Source organism: Nicotiana tabacum, chromosome 9, assembly GCF_000715075.1.
Source record: "Nicotiana tabacum cultivar K326 chromosome 9, ASM71507v2, whole genome shotgun sequence".
Lineage (NCBI taxonomy): Eukaryota > Viridiplantae > Streptophyta > Magnoliopsida > Solanales > Solanaceae > Nicotiana > Nicotiana tabacum.
In genome coordinates, this window is record NC_134088.1 from 22,593,221 (window position 1) to 22,612,940 (window position 19,720).

The 19,720-nt window shown below is 36.3% G+C and overlaps 1 protein-coding gene across 1 annotated transcript; it reads left to right on the top strand.

The window, feature by feature from the left end:
- Nucleotides 1–14,768: 14,768 nt before the first annotated feature.
- On the top strand, nt 14,769–19,284 carry LOC107760235 (protein CHLOROPLAST IMPORT APPARATUS 2-like). Its single transcript, XM_016578286.2, has 3 exons — nt 14,769–16,691; nt 17,465–17,620; nt 19,038–19,284. The coding sequence occupies exons 1-3, from the start codon at nt 15,630–15,632 to the stop codon at nt 19,095–19,097; spliced, it is 1,278 nt and encodes a 425-aa protein (XP_016433772.2). The 5' UTR covers nt 14,769–15,629; the 3' UTR covers nt 19,098–19,284.
- Nucleotides 19,285–19,720: the final 436 nt, after the last annotated feature.

Consider the following 19,720-nt stretch of genomic DNA (forward strand, 5'->3'; position numbering starts at 1 on the left):
CGTCTATAAAGAAGTGTTTGGCTATACTATCACATTAGATACATTTAAACTACAATACATAATTATCTACTTAACATGACTAAAATTGATCATTTGTGTAAGTTCTGATGATGTCCATTCATTTTAAATTCACGTATTATGCTAATGTAACAATATTTTTGGTACTTAGATGATTTTTATTATTATATATAAAATTTATCTCATTCAATAAATTTTATTGTTCCTTTGTATAAATAAATATTTAAATCATCATGTGTCATTATTAACGTGCAACGCACGTTCATAGATACTAGTATTTATTTAAATAGATGTTCATACTCATTGCCATAGAAGGAGAGTCGATGCAATGTCGTTATTCTGCATATATTGATTTTAAATCATGAAATACGACTTAAATCAACATTTGATTTAAGAATAAGATTGGTTGTAATTCAAGGGTGTGTTATGGACTCAAATGACAAAAGGATTTGTTGTGTCAACATATGTTCCACTAATTACACATCTCTTTACATTTAACTCAAATTTCTATCTCTCCAAAAGATAAGGGGAAAAAAAAATTACATTCAAAAGGATGGAAGTGTAGCTAGTTGATTCCAAAGGTTACCTAAAACCTTTTTCTGTGTATCATGAAAATTCAAAATTCAAAAAGTTTAAACCTTTCTTCTTACTAGAGTTATCCAAAGTATAGGGCTACAAAATATCCAACTCATAAGAGATAAGGTAGTCCCCTAATGTATTTGTACATGAAAATTGACGAAACATACATATGTGGTCAAGATTTAATCAATATATTCTTGTGATGATGTTCCCCCCTTCAAATTTTCGAAGCTGTCTTTCTCTTTATCTCCACTTATATATTCTAAGGTTTAATAAGATAATCATATAGATATACGTATAAAGTCATAGATTTTGTTCTTGTCTTTTCTTGTGATAAGGCATACCCAGTTATAGCTGTTGATTAATGCTTGGAAAATTATCTAGGGACTTCGATTTTAGTCCTCAAGTAATTAGGAGACTACATGTACAAACAGACATAAAGATAAAAATTGACATATGATATTTCGAGGTGGGAACATAGTTTAGCTTCAGTTGGAGATAAGAATTAGTATCATTTATGAAAGTAGATGATATTTGCCATATGATATTTGATAATTTTTTTTGCGACCCAATTTTGCCTATAGGTCGTGATGGCGCCCAACGTTATATTTAAACAAACTAACTAGTAATTTAAACATACATCAATTATTTTCAGAATAATTTTTTAAGTAATTTTATTATTTTACTAGCAATATTAAAGAAAATAGAAAAGATACCAATTAATTTAAATCCAAAAAAAAAAAAAATCAACTCCCAATTCTACCAATGTGTGTGCCAAGACCTGGTGTCACAAGTGTACGAGTACCTAGTAGATTATACAAAACTCTAAATACTGTCTGAAATAAAATAGACAGAATGCAAATACAAGAAGAGGCACTAATAGCTGCAGAACGGCTCAGAAAGGCAGCTCACCACTAGGCCTCGGGATAACGCGGGTGTGCGATGATAGGGCCTCCACTAGTGCCTGCCTCAGATCCTGCACAAAAAGTACAGTAAGTGTAGCATGAGTACGTAAACAACGTGTACCCAGTAAGTATCAAGCCTAATCTCGAAGAGGTAGAGACAAGATGACCGACTTTGACACTCACTATGGGTCAATAATAATAATTGAAATAAAACTAGAATATCTAAATCAACATGATTCACAGAGTTAACAATAATTTATTTAAACAACAGAAACAATTTAATTCCTTCAAATACAATAATTTCTAATCTATTAACTAGATTCACAAGCTGCAATTAAAATACCAAGGTATCGTGTAATTATAAATTTTATTAGGCACGATTTCTGCCGAGGTCATACGGCCCGATCCAGAGTATCGTGTACACTGCCGAGGGACGTGCGGCGCGATGTATAGATGAATCCATCCTGCCGAAGCGTTCGGCCTGCTCCACAAGAAAGGAGGACATTTTCTTATGTACCTCCGGAAGGAGAGTATATTTATCATAACATAAATTCGAGAGGATGAACAATTTCTTTTAACAATTAATTAATTTAAACAGAAAATTAAGCATATGAGATTTTCATCTTTTAATATTTTTTCCTAACAATTCACAATATATACCAAATAATTTAATTAAATAACGGATATAATTTATACAAGTAATTCATACTTTGAGTCCTAAACTACCCCGGACTTTAGCATTAATAGATGCTACGCACGGACTCTCGTCACCTCGTGCATACGTAGCCCCCACAATTAGCAATAATTATTAATTTAATTACCTATGGGGTAATTTTTCCCTCACAAGATTAGACAAGAGACTTACCTCAACTTGCTCTAATTTAATCCACTAGAAGGCCTTTTCCACGATTATCCAACTCTGTCTGGCTCGAATCTAGCCAAAATAATTCGATACAATCACTAAAAATTATAGGAATCAATTCCATAAGAAAATACTACATTTTTCAATAAAAATCTAAAATTAATTCAAAATTCGTCCGTGGGGACCACGTCTCGAAATCTGGCAAACGTTACGAAATATGAACGTCCACTCAACCACGAGTCTACCCATACCAAAATTACTAAATTCTGATACCAATTCAGCCCTCAAATCCTCAAATCTATCCAAGAGGGTTTTCAAACTTTTCCAACTTAATTCACCAATTAAATGATAAAAACAGTGATGGATTTGGGCAATTTAACCAATATTGAGTTAAGAACACTTACCCCGTTGTTTCCTCTAAATATTTTCCAAAACTCGCCTCAATCCAAGCTTGAAATCGATAAAAAAAAAATGAAAAACAGAACTTAAACTCTCTGCCCAGTGATTTATTCTATACGATCACGAACTTCCTCACGCGATCGCGTAGCACAAATGTTTACTGCCCAGAAAATAACCCTACGTGATTGCAAACAATGCCACGCGATCGCGATGCACAAGGTTCCAACTCTACGCGATCGCATCCCTCTTCACGCGATCGCATAGAGCAAATGCGTGGCCCAGCTTCCTCTCCAGTTTCCCCTACGCGATCGCAAACAACGCCACGCGATCGCGATGCACAGACTGGCCCAACCTACGCGATCGCAACCCCAATCACGCGATCTCATAGAACAAAGTCACCTCTGCCCAAAATACTCTATGCGATCGCAGACGAACTTACGCGATCGCGTATAAGGGAAATCAGAAGAAAATACCAGCAACTATCAGCTATCTCTCAAAGGCCAAAAATGATCCGCTAGCTGTCCGAAACTCACCCGAGCCCTTCAGGACCTCAATCAAATATACCAACAAGTCCCAAAATATCATACGAACTTAGTCGAACCCTCAAATCACACCAAACAACGCTAAAACCACGAATCATCCTCCAATTCAAGCTTAGTAAAACTTAAGATTTCCAACTTCTACATTCGGTACCGAAACCTATCAAATCAAGTCCGATTGACCTCAAATTTTACACACAAGTCATAAATAATATAACAGAGCTATAAAAATTTTCGGAACTGGATTCCGACCTCGATATCAAAAAGTCAATTCCCCGGTCAAACTTTCAAACATAAATTCTTGTTTTAGCCATTTCAAGCCTAATTTAACTATGGACTTCCAAATAAAATTTCGAATACGCTCCTAAGTCCAAAATCACCATACGGAGCTTTTGGAACCATCAAATCCCGATTTCGGGGTCGTTTTCTCAAAATGTTGATCGAAGTCAAACTTAGCATTCTAAAGCCAACTTAAGGAACCAAGTGTTCCTATTTCAACCCGAACACTCCCAAATCCCGAACCAACCATCCCCGCAAGTCATAAATTAATAAAAGCACATACATGGAATTTTATTTAGGGGAACAGAGTTTTAAAAGTCAAAATGACCGGTTGAGCCCTCCACCTCTTAAACAAACGTTCATCTATGAACGGGTTTAGAATTGTATCTGGAGTGCTGAATAAGTGTGGATATCTGCTTCGCATGTTTTCCTCGGCCTCCCAAGTCGCTTCCTCAAATGGTTGGCCCCTCCATTGGACTTTTACTGCAGAAATCCTCTTGGACCTCAAATGGCGAACTTGTTTATCAACAATGGCAACTGGTTCTTCTTCATAGCCCAAACTATTATTTAGTTGAACTGTGCTGAAATCTAACACATGTGATAGGTCGGTATGATACTTCCAGAGCATAGATACATGGAAAACAGGATGAACTCCTGATAGGCTGGGAGGCAAGGCAAGCTCGTAAGCAACCTCCTCAACTCGTCTCAACACCTCAAATGGGCCTATAAACCTTGGGCTCAATTTCCCCTTTTTCACAAATCTCATGATTCCCTTCATCGGCGAAACCTTCAAGAGAACTTTTTCACCCATCATAAAGGATAAATCACGTGCTTTCTGATCTGCGTAACTCTTATGTCTGGACTACGCTGTACGAAGTCGCTCCTGAATAAACTTTACCTTTTCCAAGGCATCTTTCACCAAATCAGTACCATATAATTTAGCCTCACCGGGCTCAAACCATCTGATGGGCGAACAACATCGCCGACCATATAAAGCCTCATATGGAGCCATCTCGATGTTGGATTGGTAACTGTTATTATAAGCAAACTCGGCCAAAGACAAGAAACGATCCCACTGATCTCCAAAGTCAATCACACATGCCCTGAGCATATCCTCCAAAATCTAAATTGTCCGCTCTGACTGCTCATCGGTCTGCGGATGAAAGGCTGTGCTGAGCTCTACACGGGTCCCTAATTCACTCTGTACTGCTCTCCAAAAATGTGAAGTAAACTGAGGGCCTCTATCTGATATGATAGAAATTGGCTCACCGTGCAACCGAACTATCTCCTGTATATATATCTGGGCTAACCTCTCTGAAGTATACATAGTCACAACAGGAATAAAGTGTGCCGACTTGGTCAACCTGTCAACAATGACTCAAACTACATCAAACTTCTGCAAGGTCCGCGACAACCCAACTATAAAGTCCATAGTAATGCGTTCCCATTTCCACTCTGGTATAGTCATCTGCTGAAGTAGGTTACCTGGCCTCTGGTGCTCATATTTAACTTGCTGGCAATTTAGACATCTAGCTACATACTCAACTATGTCCTTTTTCATTCGTCGCCACCAATAATGCTGCCTCAGGTCATGATACATCTTCGTAGCACCTGGAAGAATAGAATACCGGGAACTGTGTTCCTCCTCTAGGATATTTTTCCTCAGTTCATCCATATTAGGAACATATAGACGAGCCTGGAGTCGCAGAACACCATCTGCTCCAATAGTAACTTCCTTGGCACCACCTCGTAGTACTGTTTCTCGAAGAACCATTAAGTGTGGATCATCATACTGGCGAGCCTTGATCTATTCAAATAGTAAAGACTGAGCTACAACACATGCAAGAACTCGGCTGGGCTCTGAAATATCCAGCCGCACAAGTCTGTTAGTCAAGGACTAAATATCCAAAGCTAATGGCCTATCCTTTGCTGAAATGAAAGCCAAGCTACCCATACTCTCCGCCTTCCTACTCAAGGCGTCTGCAACCACATTTGCTTTGCCCGGATGATACAGGATAGTAATGTCATAATCTTTTAGTAACTCAAGACATCTGCTCTGTCTTAAATTTAGATCCCTCTGCTTGAACAAATGTTGCAAACTACGATGATCAGTGTAAACTTAACAAGAAACCCCATAAAGATAATGTCTCCAAATCTTAAGAGCGTGAACAATAGCAGCTAGCTCCAAATCATGCTCTGGATAATTCTTCTCGTGGGGCTTTAGCTGTCGGGAAGCATATGCAATAACTCTCCCTTCCTGCATCAATACACAACCCAAGCCAACGCGTGAAGTGTCACAATACACTGCATACATTCCCGAACTGGAAGGCAATACTAACACTGATGTTGTAGTCAATGTTGTCTTGAGCTTCTGAAAGCTCACCTCACAATCATCAGACCATCGGAACGTAGCACCTTTCTGGGTTAATTTGGTTAAAGGTGCTGCAATAGATGAAAAACCTTCCACGAGCCGACGATAATAACCTGCTAAACCCAAAAAACTCCTGATCTCAGTCGCCGAAGTGGGACGATGCTAATTCTGAACTACCTGAATCTTTTTGGGATGAACCTTAATACCATCGCCCGATACAATATGCCCTAAAAATGCTACAGACTCTAGCCAAAGCTCACATTTAGAGAACTTAGCATATAACTTTTGTTCCCGCGGCGTCTGAAGCACCACTCTCATATGCTGCTCGTGCTCCTCCTTGTTGCGCGAATAAATCAAGATGTCATCAATGAAGACAATGACAAACGAATCAATATATTGCCTGAATACCCTGTTTATCAAATCCATAAATGCTGCCGGGGAGTTAGTTAAATCGAAGGACATTACCAGAAATTCATAATGATCATATCTAGTCCGGAAAGCAGTCTTTGGAACATCCGAATCCCGAATCTTCAACTGGTGATACCCCGACCTCAAGTTGATCTTAGAGAATACCGTAGCACCCTGCAACTGGTCAAATAGATCATCAATACGCGGCAATGGGTACTTGTTCTTAATAGTGACTTTGTTCAATTGTCGATAATCGATACACATCCGCATAGTACTATCCTTCTTCTTCACAAATAATACCGGTGCACCCCAAGGCGATACACTCGGTCTGGCGAACCCTTTGGCTAGTAACTCCTCAAACTGTTCTTTCAATTCTTTCAATTCTTTCGGAGCCATGCGATACAGTGGGATAGATATAGGCTGGGTATCTGGAGCCAAGTCAATACAGAAATCAATATCACGATCAGGTGGCATGCCTGGAAGATCTGAAGGAAATACATCGGAGAACTCCCGAACTACAGGCACTGAATCAATAGCTGGAGTCTCTGCAGTAGTATCCCGAACATAGGCTAGATAAGCCAAACAACCCTTTTCAACCATGTGTTGAGCCTTCATAAAAGAAATAACCCGATTAGGTGCACTAACAGACGAACCCTTCCACTCTAACCTAGGAAATTCTGGAATAGCCAAGGTAACAGTCTTGGCATGGCAATCTAGGATGGCATGATATGGAGATAACCAGTCCATGCCCAGGATAATTTCAAAATCGGTCATCTCAAGCAATAGGAGATCTGCTCTAGTTTCATAACCACAAAATGTAATAACACAGGACCGCTAGATCCGATTCACAACAATAGAATCGTCCACAGTAGTGGACGCATAAACGGGAGTACTCAAGGACTCACAAGAAACACCCAGAAATTGAGCAAATAGAGAGGACACATATGAATATGTAGATCCTGGATCAAATAATATGGAGGCATCTTTGCCGAAAACAGAAATAATACATGTAATCATGGCATCTGAGGCCTCTGCATCTGGTCTGGCCGGAAAAAGCATAGAATCGAGCTAGAGCGCCAATTGGCTGGCCTCCGCCTAACTGACCTCCACCTCTAGGATGGCCCTTACCCACCTGCCCTACACCTCTTGGTGGTCAGACTACTGGTGGAGTAACTGGTGCAGTAATCATAGGCTTCTGACCCTGTTGCACTGGTCTACCCTGAAGTCTGGGGCAGAATTTTCGTATGTGTCTGGGATCCCCGTACTCGTAATAACTTTTTGGTGCGAGCACTTGTAACAACTTTTTGGTGCAATAAGCTGCTGACTAGAAGTCTGGCCCTAGAGACCTGAATACCCACTGGAAGAACCCTGGATAAACAGTGGGCGATAAGAACTCTCTGGTATAGCACTGAAATAAGGTCGCACTAGAGTACCCCGATGAGGCGGTGGTGCTGGATATGGGGGGCCTGCTGGACTGCCCTCTCATGAACTGACCTCTGCTCCTAGACGGAGCACCTCTGAACTCTCCAGGGTATCTAAACCGCTTATCTCTCATAACCTACTCTCGGCTCCGCTGACGCACACCCTCAATCCTCCAGGCTATTTCCATGACTAACTCATAAAAAGTACCCATCTAAACCTCTCGAGCCGTAGTGGACTGAATGCCAGTATGTAAACCCGCAACAAACCTCTGCACTCTCTCCGCCTCAGTAGGGAGTATCATAAGTTCATGGCGAGATAACTCAGAGAACCTCGCCTCATAATCGGTCACTGACATCTGACCCTGATGGAGCTGCTCAAACTGAAATCGCAACTCTTCCCTCTGGGAGGGTGGAATATACCTGTCCAAGAAGATACAGGTGAACCTGTCCCAAGTCATAGGAGGAGAATCTACTGTTCTGCCAAGAACATAAGACTTCCACTATCTACGGGCCCTGCCCTCTAGCTGAAAAGTAGCAAAGTCAACCCCATGAGACTCCAATATCCTCATGTTGTACAATTTATCCCTACATCGATCAATGAAGTCCTGGGGATTCTCATGTCGCTCACCCCCAAAGACAAGAGGATGTAGTCTAGTCCATCTGTCCAATAGTTTCTGCGGATCAGCGGCTGCAGCTGGCCTGGGCTCAGGTATAGCTGTTGCCACTGGCTGGGCTCCACCCATGGGTAGTGTACCCTGGGTCTAATATACAGCAGCTGCCTGCCCATGAGCCTGCGCGGTAAGGGTCTGTGCTCCTCCGCCCGCCTGAGATGTAGCTGGGTCTGCCGAAAATAAACCGACCTAAGTCATAGTGTCCATGAACCACAGCATACGACCCATGACATCCTAAAATCCCTGTGCAGATGTGAAATCCACCGGAGCTGGCTCTTCCACAGGCACCTCACCCTGTTCCTCAACAATGGAGTTCTGTGCTGGCCCCACTGTCGGTATAACTGGAAAAGTCCTGGGACGTCCTCGCCCCCTACCATGGACCGGAGCCCTCCCTCGGCCTCTACCTTGGCCTCTAGCAACTGGGGGAGTAGCTCCCTGGTCTGGAACCTCATTAGAGCGCGTTCTCACCATCTGTGAGAGAATAAGAGAAAGATATTTAATACTACATCAATTGCACGATGAAAGATGAAGATAGGTAGTTTCCTAACACCGTATAGCCTCTCGAAAATAAGTACAGACGTATCTGTACCGGTCCGCAAGACTCTATTAGGTCTGCTCATAACTTATGAGACCTACGTTAACCTAATGCTCTGATACCATGTTGTCACGATCCAATTTCACCTATAGGCCGTGATGGCGCCCAACACTACAGCTAGGCAAGCCAACTAGTAATTTAAACATACATCGATTATTTTCAGAATAATTTTCTAAATAATTTTATTATTTTACTAGTAATATTAAAGAAAATAGAAAAGATACCAATTAATTTAAATCCAAGAAAAAAAATAATCAACTCCCAATTCTACCAATGTATGTGCCAAGACCTGGTGTCACAAGTATATGAGCATCTAGTAGATTATACAAAACTCCAAATATTGTCTGAAATAAAATAGACAGAATGCAAATACAAGAAGAGGCACTGGTAGCTGCAGAACGGCTCAGAAAGGCAGCTCACCACTAGGCCTCAGGATAACGCGGATGTGCGATGATAAGGCCTCCACTAGTGCCTACCTCAAATCCTGCACAAAAAGTGCAGCAAGTGTAGCATGAGTACGTAAACGTGTGCCCAGTAAGTATCAAGCCTAATCTCGAAGAGGTAGAGATGAGATGGCCGACTTTGACACTCATTATGGGTCAATAATAATAATTGAAGTAAAACTAGAATATCTAAATCAATATGATTCACAGAGTTAACAATAATTTATTTAAACAACAGAAACAATTTAATTCCTTAAAATACAACAATTTCCAATCTATTAACTAGATTCACAAGCTCCAATTAAAATACCAAGGCATCGTGTAATTATAAATTTTGTTAGGCACGATTTTTGCCGAGGTCGTACGGCCCGATCTAGAGTGTCGTGTACACTACCGAGGGACGTGCGGCGCGATCCATAGATGCATCTATCCTGCCGAGGCATTCGGCCCGCTCCACAAGAAAGGAGGACATTTTCTTATATACCTCTGGAAGTTGAGTATATTTATTATAAGATCAATTCGAGAGGATAAATAATTTCTTTTAACAATTAATTAATTTAAATAGAAAGTTAAGCATATGAGATTTTTATATTTTAATATTTTTTTCTAACAATTCACAATATATACCAAATAATTTAATTAAATAACGGATACATTTTACACAAGTAATTCATGCTTTGAGTCCTAAACTACCCGGACTTTAGCATTAATAGTTGCTACGCACGTACTCTCGTCACCTCGTACGTACGTAGCCCCCACAATTAGCAACAATTATTAATTTAATTACTTATGGGGTAATTTTCCCCTCACAAGATTAGACAAGAGACTTACCTCAACTTGCTCCAATTTAATCCACTAGAAGGCCTTTTCCACGATTATCCAACTCTATCTGGCTCGAATCTAACCAAAATAATTCGATACAATCACTAAAAATTATAGGAATCAATTCCATAAGAAAATAATACATTTTTCAATAAAAATCTAAAATCAATTCAAAAATCGTCCGTGGGACCCACGTATCGGAATCCGGCGAAAGTTACGAAATATGAACATCCACTCAACCACGAGTCTACCCATACCAAAATTACTAAATTCCGATAATAATTCAGCACTCAAATCCGCAAATCTATCCAAGAGGTTTTTTAAACTTTTCCAACTTAATTCACCAATTAAATGATAAAAATAGTGATGGATTCGGGTAATTTAATCAATATTAAGTTAAGAACACTTACCCCATTGCTTCCTCTGAAAATCTCCCAAAAATCGCCTCAATCCGAGCTCCAAATCGATAAAAATGGAAAATGATTTCTTTTACGCGGTCGCGAACTTCCTCACGCGATCGCGTAGCACAAATTTTTACTGCCCAGAAAATAACCCTACGCGATCGCAAACAATGCCACGTGATCGCGATACACAAGGTTCCAACTCTATGCGATCGCATAGAGCAAACGTGTGGCCCAGCTTCCTCTCCAGTTTCCCCTACGTGATCGCAAACAACGCCACGCGATCGCGATGCACAGACTGACCCAACCTACGCAATCGCATAGAACAAATTTTTTTGTTGCCCAATTAAGCCTACGCGATCGCAACCCCATTCATGCGATCGCGTAGAACAAAGTCGCATTTGCCCAAATTACTCTACGCGATCGCAGACGAACTTACGCGATCGCATATAAGGGAAATCAGAAGAAAATACCAGCAGCTATTAGCTATCTCTCAAAGGCCAAAAATGATCCGCTAGCCGTCCGAAACTCACCCGAGCTCCTCGGAACCTCAACCAAATATACCAACAAGTCCCAAAATATCATACGAACTTAGTCGAACCCTCAAATCACACCAAACAATGCTAAAACCACGAATCATCCTCCAATTCAAGCTTAATAAAACTTAAGATTTCCAACTTCTACATTCGGTACCGAAACCTGTCAAATCAAGTCCGATTGACCTCAAATTTTGCACACAAGTCATAAATGACATAACAGAGCTATAAAAATTTTCGAAACTAGATTCCAACACCGATATCAAAAAGCCAACTACCCGGTCAAACTTCCAAACTTAAATTCTTGTTTTAGCCATTTCAAGCCTAATTTAACTACGGATTTCTAAATAAAATTTCGAATACGTTCCTAAGTCCAAAATTACCATACGGAGCTATTGGAACCGTCAAATCTCGATTCCGGGGTCGTTTTCTCAAAATATTGACCGAAGTCAAACTTAACATTCTAAGGCCAATTTAAGGAACCAAGTGTTCCTATTTCAATCCGAACACTCCCAAATCCCGAATCAATCATCCCCTCAAGTCATAAATTAATAAAAGCACATACAAGAAATTTTATTTAGTGAAACGAAGTTCTAAAAGTCAAAATAACCGATTGGTTCATTACAATTTTTCTTTAATTAACATAAATACTATTGCTCCATAGGATGAGAGGTGTCGTAATTTGCTTTTGATTTTTTAAATAACTTGCTTTTGATTTCTCAATCGATGTCGTAATTTTCTTTGGACCTTGACTAATTGATATGAATTTGAGCCACGAAGTTTTACTTTAAGGTAAAATGTTCCTTATAAAATGTGATTCCAATTTAATGCTCGAGCTCAAAATTTTTGCTTAAGGATAAAGGTACTTATCACCCTACCATAACATGTGGTGGCCATTAAACATTTCAAACTTGTTGAGTACACATAATATTCTTAATTTAATTTTGAAATGTCTAATTTTCTTTTGTATCTAAATTGGTGTTTTCTGTGCATGTAATAAAGAACTTACAATGTGTTCCTATTTCATTTAAAACACCGCCTAACTTCTATTTTACTTCTGCTGTAGTAAAGCCTCGACATGATATATACAAGTAATTATTTGGCATTATGTACAGATTTATTAGCCATCACGCATGTTTCCACTGTTACCTTTATTAATTTCTGGCTTAATTGCAACTATTATAAGCGTAATTATACGAACTGAAAATGTCAGAGAAGATGATAAATAAATTGGTCTCTTCAAGACACTTCACTTTTCACTATTTAAGAAATTATCTCTTATTTTTAGCATTAAAAATATATTTCTTGAGTATTAATGACTTAAAATAATATTATAATTCTATAATTTCAGTATATAGTTAATGATTAATAATTTAAATATCGGTATCATATCAAGTATAAATGACGTCCTTACAATGGTGAGGCGCTATTAGCATTTCAAGTAAAAATCTGTCGATTTGCTATTTTAAATACATAATCAAACTAAGCTGATACAATCTTTTCTAGAAAAAAAAATTAGTTAATAATTTTGAGTTTATGTTATTCAGCAACTTGTGTAAATTTTGAGAAGATAGAAGGTAAATTTTAAGATTGTGCAGTAATAAAAAAAAATATACAACCACACCACACACAAATAAATGTATAAGTAATAAATAAATAAACAATGAATTGAATAGAAAAAATCAGTGGAAAATACATATCTAAAGTGCATACAAGAATTAAAATGTACAATCTGATTGAGATATTTTGAAAATATCTTACGATAAGGAATCCTTAAAGCCTGTAAAAGGGCAAACCCTGTACAGAAGTCTCTTCAACCAATAAACTGTATTTATTTCAAATAAGGAAAGAAGAAGGAAAAAAATAAATAGGGACCTTATCGTAAATTAATTTTTATTTTTCTTTATTTTTTCCTTATATTGGTGAAATTTGATATTTCTAAGTTCATATATGCCTATTACTCTGAAGCAAAGCATGCCAAAGAAGACTCTTGATATACATAATCCTCATTCCACCTTCATCATCAACAACAAGAAATAAAATAAAATCTTAATGTTTAATTAAAAAAAAATTATTCATGGAGATAAAACGACTTCTTGATTTCAAGACAATTGTTTTGCAAAATCGAAATAAAAATTTATAAACGGTCTCGTAGTGAAAAAGGCATAAGTTTTTGCATTATGCATATGGTGTTCCTCTATACCTAATTTCTTTTTATCTTTTAACTTCAAAAATAGCTCAATTGATCTTCTGATAATAAGACAATTTAAAATTTAAATTATTCATGAGATGGAAGTCAAGGGGGGAGATTTGAGGAAATTAAACTTAGGGGAGTAGTTGTGCAATATTGTTTAGAAGCCATTGATCATAAATAGGCATACGTTGAATTGCCATATGCCACACACAAAGGACCACAAAAGACACCAATAGGGTTTTAATCATTGCACTCAATCTTAGATCCAAAAAAATACCACCCCTATCACTTTTCTAGATACATGTGAAAATCCTCTAACCCCATATAAGACAGTCCACGTCATCCAAGAAAATCTCAACAACCAAACATAACTTGCCATGTCATCAGATAAGAAACACTTTTTTTTATTATTCCTCAAAGAATTTTAGGTATGGTACTTTCAGTTTTATGATAGAACAAAGGAAATCCATGAGTGCCCATGATAAGGATTAGATAGTATCTTCAACCTGTTTTTCACTGCCTCTCTTTGTTACAAATTTGCCCCATACTTGATAATGAAATAACAAGATGACCATGCACCTTTTATTCAAATTTATTATATTCAAGATAATATTAAATTATTTATGAAAAAGAAAGATTTTGTTTTGAATTGTAGAATTGGAACTTTTGAAATATTTCATTGTATCTAGGACATCTAGATAGATATTTGTTTCCTCCTCTTGTATTTCTCTGTAAAAACAAAAATGAACTGAATATTTTTCAATATACAAAAAAAGTAAGTTTATATTTTTGGGTATATGAAAAGTTTTAATTGAACATGTTTACATAAACTGATTGAACTATAGATCAAAAATATCCACACACGGATCATATTCGAGGAGGAAGGGATCGAGATTTATCAAAGTTGGTTAACTAACGAGTTTGTGACGTATCTAACAAATCTTTATGTATTAGTTTCACATTATCTTTTCTTCATAGTAATTCTTTTTGAGAATTTGAATGCGTTTGAACTTATTTCAAACTGTTATTGACTTGTTTAAAATTAACTATCTATAATTATTTTCACTTCAAGATTTTGATCCTAATCGATTAGTCCTTTGACTCAAGCGAAACACATAATAAGTCATTATGTCACAACTTACCAAGAAGTTTACAACAAAAGTTTTATAAATAATGCACTAGTAAGGATATTTTAGTAAATGAAGTAAAATGTATAGTTGTACTGCAAAAAAGTGCAAAAACAGGTAAATGTACGTAGAGAGAAATTCTAACACAAAGCAGTAGTGGTCCATTCAATAGTTGTAGCGTTTCTTTGTCCCTTTCTTCTGTACTGATCTCAATCACTCAAAGGCCAAAACACCCCAATCTCTTCACAGACACAGAGGGGAACTGTCTCTGCTATATCTAGTGAACTCATCAACAAATCTTAGCCTTTTATCTTCCTATTCCTATATACATCTCCCGTGACCACTGTACCTAAAACCCTCTCTTTCTTTCTATTTCTCAGGGTTCCATTTTATATATTTGGTTTATTTTTATACATATGCCAAACCCCAAAACCCTTCTGAATTCCTTTATTTAAATACCCTCATTTCCATCCTTAGATATTTCCCATTTTTCAAAGTGCTTTCTTGAATTCAGTGCTTTATCTTCTTTCCTAGCTCAATTCTCTCTTCTTCTTAAGTTAGATTCTTTTGGATCGGAGTTAGTTAATTCTAAGAGGTGTTTGTTTATTTTACTCCATTTGTTTTGTTTGGTGAGTTGAAGCCAAATTTTTCTTAATGTTTCTGGTGGATTCTTGGACCAAGTATAGAGGGAACTGGTGCTGAAAAGTGTTTAGTTCATTGACTTTTTTTTAAATTTATATTAGTGCTTTGGGAAGTTTGGTTTATAGTGAGAAAAAGTATACTTTATAGGGGTTTGGTCTATTTCCCATAAAAAACACTACTTCCTTGGAAAACTTCACCAAACCAATACATTCTTGCCAATTGGTTCCTTTTGTTCTTCATGTTATTTCATACTTCACTTTTTTCCCCAATTTGGAAGTTCATTTCTGAATTGCAGGCCTAAGAATTCGCCTGATTTGTGAGAATTAAGTCTGAATTGCTTAATGGGGTTTTCAAGAATTCATCATTAAATTCCAAGATTTCAATTCTTGAATTTCTTCTCTGTTTCTCTTTAGTACAATGTCTTGTTTAACTGGAGGTGGAAGGGCAGCTTATAAATTGGATTTAGAAATTATAAAATCTCCATCTAATTCATGGACTTCACAATCATCTTCACCTTCTTCAACTCTTTCAGAATCTAGCAATTCTCCTATTGCAATTTCCACTAGAAAACCTCGAACCCCTCGAAAAAGGCCTAACCAAACTTACAATGAAGCAGCAGCCCTTCTATCCACAGCCTATCCTAAGATATTCAACACAAAACACCTCACTAAGCCTTGCAAATTTACCAAGCCACACTACCCCTTCTCATATGAATCCTCAGAGTTGGTTGTGCCTTACCAAATGGTCGAAAATTCGGGTTTTTTACTCCATCCTCCATTGCTAGAAAAACCCAATTGCCCAATTGAGCAAAGGTTAGTGAATTCTTGTGACAAGCCATGCCAAAGTCCAGGGGAAATTGATTCCAAAGGCAGTAGTTCATTAGAGGTTTGTGATGAATTTGAAGAAGATTTTGATGCAGAGTCAATTTTGGATGAGGAAATTGAAGAGAGTGTCAATATTGATAGTATTATGGGGAAGCTAAATGTGGAGAATGAATCATTGAATGAGTCCAATTTTAGTTATAGCAATAGCAGCCACCAACACAATTTTGGTACATGTTATGGTTTTCCAATAGGACTAGGATTTGAAAATAGATACCAATATGATTTTGGCATGAGAAGTGGGGTGCGACCATTGAGAAATGTTGATGACGGAGATTGGTGGAAGTATCCTAGTGTAAATGTTATCGACATTACACCGAAATTCAAACCGCCGGTAGAAAAGAAGAAAAAGAAATTAGAGAAACCGGTGGAATTAAGGGGTTCAGAATCATCATCAGCAAAGGATAATTCAATTACTAAGAGGACGAACAAGGATAATTCAAGTCAATCAATCAAAGAAGAGGTCGACATTCCAAAACCAAAATCGACGTTGCTTCTAAAATTGAACTACAACAACGTTTTGAACGCGTGGTCCGATAAGGAATCGCCGTTCTCCGATGAAATTCCGGGATCGGAGGCTGCCGGAAATGATGTCCAAGTAAGTGTCTTTGGAATTCCATGAGCAATTGAAACTTTGATTCTGTTATTTTAGTTAAAAGTGGTAGCATACTAAGATAAACTGCAACATACCTTTGGACCACGACACGTGCATCTCACGCTTTTCTCTTTCTATATTTTCTTAAATGTATATATATATTTTAAAAGTTTTCTGCTTTTTATTTGACTCGTTTTCCTTTATGTGCAATTCATGACATAATATTCAAATTGGTAGTTGGCATCAAAGCGATGTTACAGTCTACTTCTTTCCAGCTTGAAAGTGGGACCTTTTTGACACACTAATGTACTCTTTTACAAAATTAGAAAAGTTCAATATTTTTTCTATTCTTTTTAATAATATTATTATTTTTTTCTATTTCCGTTTTCGAAATAACTACGTCTATGCATCCTTAACATACAACAACACATAATGATTGCTATAGTTTTTTTTATTACTTTTCTTAATATTTTATTCAAGAATATGTTGTTAACGTAATAAATGCTTCCAAAAGAAATAATGACATTGTTTTATTATCAAATTATTTATTACTATTTCAAGTAGGTCATTCTGTCAAGAGCATATTCTATAATATCGAGTGTCTTGTAATTATGTAATTGTTTTCACCCTTTTGTGCTTTCCTTCTTGGTGGCATCTTTCTCTTCTTAGAACTATTTAAAATCAATAAAATTGAAGAATGTATAGGAATATGACATAATTTGTTTCCTTTTTTATTTTTCGAGATTCTGATTTTCTTAAATTAAATTTGTATGCAGGCCAGATTAGCACAAATAGACTTATTTTCAGAGAACGGAGGAATGAGAGAGGCTAGTGTGTTACGTTACAAAGAAAAACGACGCACACGTTTGTTCTCTAAAAAAATTAGATATCAAGTTAGAAAAGTCAACGCTGACCGACGACCCAGAATGAAGGTACCGTTATTATGAAAGGATTTAGCTTAGATACATTGATACGTGAAAGAATTTTTATATTATCAATAAATTTAGCTTGTTTTAGCTGGTTGCTTATCATATTTTTAAGTCAATAATTTTCTTTATTATTTGTAGTTTACCTTTAGTTATTTTCTAGATAGTAATATAAAGAATTTCTTGCATTATCAATATTTAAAAGTTAAACTCATCATGAAAAGAGCAGCTTGAGTTTTATGAAAATGTAATTTGGCCTCTAAATTTTCTAAATTCGGTCTTAATGAGTTTATAGTACTTCAAGTGTTCGATTAATATTTCGTTTTATTTATTTATTTATTTATTATTATTATTATATTTGAAAGGAAGGTTCTCCTTTTTCATTTTCACAAAAGAAAGGAAAATTATTCCTTCCTTTCGCTTCCTTTCCCTTATTTTCAGGCTTATATGATATTAAGAAGGTGTCTATTTGTTTTAATCAGTAAATCATTGTCCCTACAATTTTCTATACATTCTTTTCCGTTTTCTTAATATAATTCAATGAAGGAACAAATGAGCCATATTTCTATTTCTCCAAACATAAGATAAACTTTTCTTTGTTTTGACCACTAACATTAGAAAATGAACTCTTACCTCAATCATTTTGGTAGCAAAGTTAAAATCACATTGTGGAGATCTATAATGTCATATAAAGGCATTTAACTTTAGGGAATGATGTTTTTATTTTCATGATTAACGATAGATATTTGTATTAATAAGGGTTGGGGTGAAATGATAAAAAAAATCTATTTAATTGGATGTTCGAGTTAAAGTTTCAAGAATTTAAAAACTTATGATAGGGAGCATTTTTCATTTAATAAAATTAAAAAAAAGAGTAAAAATAGACATTTGCAATCATTTCTGAATGATTGTTTATTTTTCAAATCACTTTTGGACTTTTGGTATAGTTGGAGTAAGTACGGTTCTCTTTTTATTTTATTTTTTAAATGAATTGTTTTTCCAAATAACTCGGTAATCTTGAGAATTTTGAAAGGAAAAAGTCGATTATAGGTTTAAGAATTCGTTTAAATTTTTTTCTTAAATCCTCGTTCATTGGACATATATTATTAAACGGAATTATAAATAAAACTAACGAAGGGCAAGAAAGTGTTTTCTTTTGGAAGTACGTATAACTCCACTTAATTAACATCAATATAAGTAAATTAGGTTCCATTTTTTTCATTGGTATTTACTGTATAATCCCATTTCATGTCATTAGTAGTCTCTTAATTTCGGCTTGACATTGATAAGAATTGAGTCCGGTTGTATTTGTACAAGCTAATTTCAATTCAACCTATAAAGTTCTTTAAAATCATTTATACACACCCCAATTTATCGTTATTCTATTTGGACCTCAAATATATATTTTTCTTAATTCTTGCAGGGTCGGTTTGTGAAAAGCCCAAATTCACCAGAGAGAGAGAGAGCTAGGATGAAGAGTTGATTTATCTAGAATTTTAGGATATTTTTCCCTTTTTATTTTTGGATATTTTCAGTTTTGTTACTTCTATTTCATTATTTTTCTTTTTAAAGTTATTCTGCCTTGTTACAATTAGAATAAAAGTACCGAGGAAGATAGACTAGTTAAGACAATGAATATGAAGCAGAATAGTTGAAATTTTTCATCTTCTCATGTTTGCTTTGTTTGTTTCCTTCTCTAGTTTCATTTGCACCTAGATAATGTTTTTCAGACAAAAAATCCAGTTCCGACATCTTTTATATATATATATATATATATATATATATAGTAGATTTCATCAAATTAATATACTGTAATAACAATACATATTCCTAATTTATCAGCCTAATACAACAACAAATGAAATAATTGAATTGATCTAGACCAGAATGGCAAGTTGGTATAATAAACACCGACGATGTGTAGATTCTGAGAAACACTAGACGATATTATTAGGTCTATCGTAGATAACCTTATCTTTCATTTCTACAAGATCAAGTTCACAAAACTTTATCACGTTATCATACATTTCTATACAATTCACGAGATCAACAAGAGGCAAAAAAAATGAAAAAGGAAGAAGAGGTAAAGGATTGTAGAGCATCTAC